General features: G+C 40.0%; 1 protein-coding gene across 1 annotated transcript; it reads right to left on the bottom strand.

Moving 5' to 3' along the window:
- Positions 1 to 486: 486 nt before the first annotated feature.
- cdca7a (cell division cycle associated 7a) lies at positions 487 to 5,233 on the bottom strand. The gene is made up of 10 exons (XM_055031316.1): positions 5,128 to 5,233; positions 4,572 to 4,712; positions 4,368 to 4,490; positions 4,089 to 4,289; positions 3,245 to 3,325; positions 2,979 to 3,170; positions 2,768 to 2,896; positions 2,531 to 2,680; positions 2,318 to 2,454; positions 487 to 1,561 (listed from the first exon to the last, which is right to left on the bottom strand). Exons 1-10 carry the CDS (start codon positions 5,146 to 5,148, stop codon positions 1,525 to 1,527), a joined length of 1,212 nt encoding a protein of 403 aa, XP_054887291.1. The 5' UTR covers positions 5,149 to 5,233; the 3' UTR covers positions 487 to 1,524.
- Positions 5,234 to 6,990: the final 1,757 nt, after the last annotated feature.

Raw genomic sequence — 6,990 nt, 5'->3', positions numbered from 1 at the left:
AAAATAAATAAATAAAATGAAGTTTTGGTTATTTTTTCTGCCTCTTTGTGTGCTTAAGGTTTTACTAAATTAATCCTAGTACCTAATACAGACCAGATCATTTTAAATATAAATAAAGGAACTGAATGGCAGGTGAAAATCTTTTCCCTTATTTTTATGAAAGTGCAAAAACATGGCTTTTTGTTTGTTTTTAAACACACCCAACATGGATTTCAGTTGCACCCTTAATGCAGCGCCGAGCTGATGTAAAGGTGATTATCTGACCCACTCAGGCTTGTGCATGTGACAGCTTACCTCACTGCTCGAGTGTTTGTAGGACATTGGTTCTGTTACAATTTACTGTGAAGGAATGAAGGTTTCACCAGCTGTCCTTCAGGACAACTAGGAATAAGCCTCATGGTTTCGTGTCTTTAGTCACTCTGGATTTTCTTCGTCTTTCAATAACAGCAATTACAGCTGGCAGTGTTACAGAGAAGACCACTGACATGATTCTGCACCAATTAATGCTTTATTGAACATGTACATAAAACACAATGAACCCGAATCACATTTCCTTTGTGTTTGGCACATAGAACCAGCAGTGTAACAACCTCCACCTGCAATTATAGCAAAAGATTAAAAAAAAAAAAATCTAACCAATCACGTTTTTGCAACAGCATTGTACGACTAAGTCTCCTCAACCGTAGGTCAAACCAAGTACATTTCAACAATGAACAGCACCAAAGGTTAATTTTATGTCATTTCATTTAGAAGATCAGAGCTGTGAGCAGAAAACGCAGGCTATAACTCTGCTGCCACTTCAGTGGCACCTGCAGCCATTTCTGCTCAACAATTGAACGGCAGAAAATGAGCCACGGAGGCTGGAGCAGAGCGAGAACGTGCTTTAACAGGGGAAAGTGATTTACAGGTATGAGATTCCCATTAGAGTGTGCTAATTGTTTCCACACCATTAGTGACAGTTATCTAATGAAGGATATTTAACCAGGCGCTGCAGTTTATCACAGCTCCTCGCGGTTTAGAGGAGGAAGGCAGTGGACCTCGCTCTATATGCCCTTTTTTCAACCTACAGGAGGATCACTGGGCCATTTCCAGAACACAACAGGCAGGAAGGCTTTCTTTGATTTCAGTGTGCAAATATAAGCACAACTTGTAAAAACACAAGCATTAATGTGAAGCGAAGGAAAGGGCTAATTTGATTTAACAGCATTAAAAAAAATACATTTAAAACAATGTACAGTACAAGTGGATCAGTCCAAAGGCAATGCTAACATCACAGGACAATTTCATTCGATCACAAGGAAGACTGTGGATGGTGCACTGGGCAATTTTTGGGTCAGTTACAGCTTACAGTCTTAAGTGTAGGGTTTAAAATCTTTAACTTCATAAGTTTGAGAACAACTTTTGATCAAAAACCTGAACAGAAATAATTAGCATTGAGAGTTTCAATGCTTCACACTCCGAGCCATATATAAACTGGTCAGATAGAGCGTCAGTCTTCGGGGGTGTCTGCAGGAGATTCTCGTTTCACTTGCTGCTTTTTTCCTCCAGCTCCTTTTTCAAGCTGCAGGAGATATAAAAAACAGAAGAACTCAAACTTTTGATATTCATAAAAAATAAATAAATACTAGAGACCTCAACGTCAGGCTGGAGGATTTTTAGTTCAGATGGCTGGTCAGTCAGTCTTTCAAAGTAAGTGTAGTATGCTTAATGTAGGTGCTACTGGGTTGCCTTGGCAGCTCTCTTTGATTTAGAAGCCATCACTGAGAAAGAAAACTCAAAGCTAACAATTTTTGGGAGATTTGTAGAAATTATGTTAGAGATTTCCAGAACTATAGTCTATGATATGGCTGCTGTTCATTCAGGCTACAGAAAAGCGAGAGGAAGACTTTCGTTAAATAACAGGAAGGTCGAACGTATTTACAGTCAAATCGATCACTTTTATACATTTGAACTTTCAACTCCCCTCCGACAGAGAAGATCAATAAATCTGGATATTTTAGTAGTGAAATTGACTTGAGAATTACAATGAAAGTGACATTAAAAGTATTCAAAATTCCTTTGTCTCATTGACTGGAAATTGGTCCAGATTAGCCAGATTAGATTAGCTGCATTGACAGTAAATATCGATGCACATAATGTATTGATATTAGATTTTAAATGTTTAAAATGGGACAGCTGCAATCCTTTTGTGTTTTAAGAAAGTGAAAAGTTGTTTTACAACAATGGTCCTCCAGCTATCAATACTTTAAAAAAAAACAAACGAATGGAAAATTGACAAGAAACCCTTTAATAGGGCATCTCTTAAAGGCATCCTCACCTTTTCAAGTAGGCGTGCACATTATCAAAGCCCTGGTATTTAGCAAGATAGACCAACACTCCAGTGGCACAGCGGCCTTCTCTGGCCCGGCAGAAGCTGCAGTTACAGATCCCTCTGCACGGCGGGCACCACCACTCCTAACGAGAACACGATTTATTAGTCAACACATGCATTACGAACGGAGATCACAGCGCTGAATGTCGTGGTACTTACTGGATTCAGCAGAGCGTCTCGAACCTCCTCTCCGTATCGGTTACGGAGGCACGGGCCGCAGAACTGACCTCTAACCCCAAAACACTCGGGATTACGGCAGTTGGTTTTGGTATCGGTCGTCTTCTGGCGGCACTGGTGGCAGGTGGAGCCCTGAAAATAGAATAAATTGATAATATTTCAGTCACACAGCTGCACCAACGCTGACTTTGATCAGAGGTTCAATGATGCGGGACTCACAGTGGAGCTGTTGTAGACTTTCTCTCGGACGTTGGTGCAGATTCTCTGCAGCTCCAACTCGGTAATTTCCTCCACAGGCCGCACCACATGAGGGAGGGTCCGCTGCCTGTTACAGCAAAAGCGACGTGGCTGCGCGGAAAAACATTGTCATTACGAGACGACTAAAGCAAAGAAGACGGGGTGATTCAGTGGTGTTTATGGTCAGACTTACAGGCTCGTCATCTTCCTCGTAGTGGGGGTTTTTGCGAACCAGGCTGAACTTATCCTCGGTATCTTCTTCAGGAGGTGGGCTCGGAGGTCCGTCCACTTGCGAGCGGGACCGCGTACGGGGAGGGAGCAGCCGCTCCGGGGCTCGCCGTACACCCCATGGTTTTCTGGGTGACCTCTGAGGCACCTGTCTCAACTGAAAGTAGAAAATATTAGTCCATGCCGACAAGTACATTTGTATCTCAGCAAATTCATTGTAAATCATATTACCGTGGTCAAAGCTGACTTCGCCATCCGTTTCCCTGGAAGGAGTCCAGGCACTTTGTTCAGTTCTGCTAAGAGCTTCGCAAGCTGAAAATAAATAAAGCATAATTAACATGTATAAAGAAAATTTTTTAGGGTCCTTTTGGAGAAGTAACAAGAAATGGAGAGGTGATCAGAATCTGCCAATTTACAACCATTAGCCCTGAATGGTGGCCTGACCAAGAAACAAACCACAATTTTCTAAGATCAGCAAATTCAGACTAGAGTAAGAGCAACACTCTTCAGTACCGAAGTTGTTATTGAGCAAGTGTAACTCATTGTTAGCCACTTCTAGCACTAATAAGACTTGTGAAAATTTTATCTATATGACGTGTTGAGAGATTTCTGTGGTTCATTCAGGCTGCAGAAAAGAGAGCAAGACTTTCAGCAGATAACAGGAAGGCTAACCGTAGTAATGTTCAGGCTTTCTCAGTATGTAACATGCTAGATTTGAAAATGTTGGCAGCCTTTTGGAGATCTCAGATTTATTTAATTATAAACATTCTTAAGGGAATACATGTGGAAATAGGTTTTATTATTGGGAATTCCAAACATAAGGTTTTAAAGATAAGTTAGAATCACTATTACTTTTTTTTTTCCTTTAGCAAAACCTTGTGAGAGTTATTTCTCTCTCACACCTGGTGTGTTACTGACTCTATTGCAATTACACTTAATATTAGTGCTGCAATAAAAATCTAAATTCATTAAAATTGGAATTGGCAGGTCAGGGCTTTTCAAAAACTGGTAGAAATTCTGATTAGTGCATCTCTGGCTTCAATAATTACTGTGACCTAAAAGACACAGATCCTACCATTTCTTTGTTCTCCTTAATATTCAGAGCCCTTTTAGCCATGAAGTTCTCCTCTTCCTCGGAGTCAGAGTCCTGCACTTTAGGCTGTGGGAGTGGTTCAGATGCAGGTCTCTTCTTGCCCGTCTTCTTGGTGGGGAACGCCATGGCGACTTTCAGGACATTTGACCTGCGGCCAAGTTTTGGAGCCTCACTGCCGACTTTCTAAAAGAAAAAAATATTTATCGCCAACAGAAACCTAAGAGTTTCAGTGAAGAGTTTTAAAATTTCTGCATCACTTGCCATTGCTTTAATTTGCTTGCTGATCACGTTCTCCTCAAACCCGCTGCATGTGTCCTCCTCTGATGTCGCCTCGAACACCTTTGGTTTCTGTGCGGTTCTCCTCGTCTGTTTCAAGCTTCTCCTCTAAAGTCAGAGAAAAGCATAAGCTGCAACCGTCGCAACCACTTGGCAAGTCTGCAGCCAGATGTTAAAGATTGCATTTACCGTATTCGCGAAACCACCATCAGAACCGAAGCTGTCGCAGCTGTCATCAGAAGAAGAGGACGAGGTCTCCATGGGGACCAGAGGGACACTACGGAAGCTCCTCAGGCTCATCCTGGTCGAGGGAGACTGGGCAGCCAGCTTCTTTAAGAATCAACATGAAACAACAAGACCTCCTCAATATGGATGAGAGACTGTAAAGCAAAATACTTGACACGCGAGTATTGTTCGACACTTATAACTTCGTCAAATATATTCACAATTATATACAATTATTATTAATGGGTCATTTGACGTTTGTAGGACAAAAAACTGAGCGCAGAGTTCAAACCAAACCCGAAGATCACCAAAATTAAATATTCGTTTAAAACTACATTCTCAGTCCTAAATAATGCAAAAATGTTAATACTTTAAAAAAAAGTTAGACTAAAGATGGCGGAAAGTTAATGTCAAATCTAATTCTGCTGATGAAGTTTATTTATTTATTCATTGTTTTGTTTTTTGTTTGTTTGTTTTTTGCAAGTATATGAACGTAATAAAGATGAAAACACAATATTACCTTGGAGCGAGTCAGAGGCATTTCTCTTTCTTTTCCAAGCGGTTTAAGTGTGTGACAGGAAAGCTCACCGTGCAGCAGCTCTGCAGCGAACAATGCAGGACCTGCAGCTGCCTGCAGTCAGCCTCCGTTCATTTCCCGCGCCACCGGAAGGTCCTGGAAGCTGCATAAAAACATCCTGCGGGCCTTTAACAGCGTTGATAAACAGATTGGTTAAAACGTACCGTCAGTCATAGCCTGCACTTCAGTTTTTTATTCCTTACTTGAGTCTAGCGTGCATTTGAATATTGATCCATTTCTGATTGACACATTAATGCGAGGTTTGTTGTGCACCTTCCATGTTCTTGGCAGTGGCGCGAACATTTCATTGCTTCATTTGCATACAAGGCGCGCAAAATGTTGTAAACGATCCAAGTTTCAGGTCGAAGTGCGGGGGAAAGAAAAGACCTGGGTTATTTTCTTTATTTACAATTTATTTACAATTGATGTGAGATAAGATTTTCTGAAGAAATAAAGGAAGTGTCTCATAAAAAATAATAATAAGTCCAAGAAAGTTTTTTAACAAAGGCAGAAACAGAAGACTTCCTGTTTCTGGATGACCTAAAGATCTGCATCTCAAAATTAAAATGTAGAGCAGATAAACGTATATTGTATGGTTTCTGAAATCAACTGGAAAGAAGTAATGAAATTTTACAGCTTAGAGTACAATGTAGTTAAGTATTATGAAAATGGTCATAAATGGTAAAAAAATAAAATAAATAAATAGAAAAAGCTTAAATCTCATCTAATATCAAAGCACAGTTTGATTCACATTCTGTTCCGAATTACAGTGGTTCTGTTTCCCTTTTGGATGACTACATAACATATACCTTTATATTAAGTTAATTATATTTTCCAATGATGCTCGTCTGTCACCTCTTCAAAATTAAAACGTTTAAGCAAGTGTTCAACCTTTCGTTTATCCCACATTTCTAAATTAAAGGTTTTTTCTATTGATCGGTGTGATATGCTAACCTTCAATGTTGTGTTTTAGTCAGCTGTCGGTGAAAAGTCATAATAATTAGCAGAAATAAAGGCTGCTGCAGCATATTATGATCTATTAAATTTCAATGGATGTTTTCCAGTAAGGGCAATGTGGACACTTGCTCAGATTTGCCAACATTGCAGTTTTCTCTAAATCGTTTAGATGAAACCAAGCTAACTGAAAACAACATCACAAAAGTGGTGTTTTGTGACAAGGTAAAAGGCTGAACACTCCGCCCCCCCAAAAAATATTTCTAAAGATGTTGCACATCAGATGCATGTTGAGTTTGTTTTAGTGTTTGGAGATCATAATAACTTGTCTATGCTTCCACAAGAAAGAACAACAAGTTTGACGTTGCTATGTAATATTTTGAATGTTCAGCATTCACACATAGACGATAAAGCCATTTATGAAGTCAACTGATGCAGGTGGTATTTCTGCAGTGTAATATTAAGATATGAGGTTGCCTTTCCTTCACTATCCACTCTAGGCTGCACGGTGGTGCAGTTGTTTGCACCATTTGCTTATCACAGGGTAATAAGCAGTCACCCTGGTTTTCTCCCACCATGTATGGAGTTATTTGCCCTTGCTAAATTGCCCCCTATGTTGAGTGGATGGTTATAAGGGCCTGAGATGGATTGAGGACTTAGTCAAAGTGTGCCCTGGCTCTTCGCCATTACTCAATGCAGATGCATGGAAGGATTAAACAGGCATGGACAATGGATAGATTATTCATTTTAAGTGAAATATTAGCTATTAAGTAATTGGGATTATGGATTGTGTTTTTAAGACACTTTCTGGAGGCCGGTGTTAGACATTTGTCACTATTATCTATTTTTGAA

Source organism: Poeciliopsis prolifica, unplaced genomic scaffold (assembly GCF_027474105.1).
Source record: "Poeciliopsis prolifica strain line A6 unplaced genomic scaffold, Auburn_PproV2 SCAFFOLD007, whole genome shotgun sequence".
Lineage (NCBI taxonomy): Eukaryota > Metazoa > Chordata > Actinopteri > Cyprinodontiformes > Poeciliidae > Poeciliopsis > Poeciliopsis prolifica.
Note: the sequence above shows the minus strand (reverse complement) of the source record. Positions and strands in the feature narration are given on the sequence as shown.

Bases quoted from the DNA above. Each gene is read 5' to 3' on its own strand.
- cdca7a (XM_055031316.1), bottom strand. From the start codon at position 5,148: ATGCCTCTGACTCGCTCCAAG. The intron at 3,326-4,088 runs GTAGGATCTGTG...ATTTATTTTCAG, and splicing joins TTAAGGAGAACAAAGAAATG to CTTGCGAAGCTCTTAGCAGA. The intron at 2,897-2,978 runs GTAAGTCTGACC...TTTTCCGCGCAG, and splicing joins ACGAGGAAGATGACGAGCCT to CCACGTCGCTTTTGCTGTAA.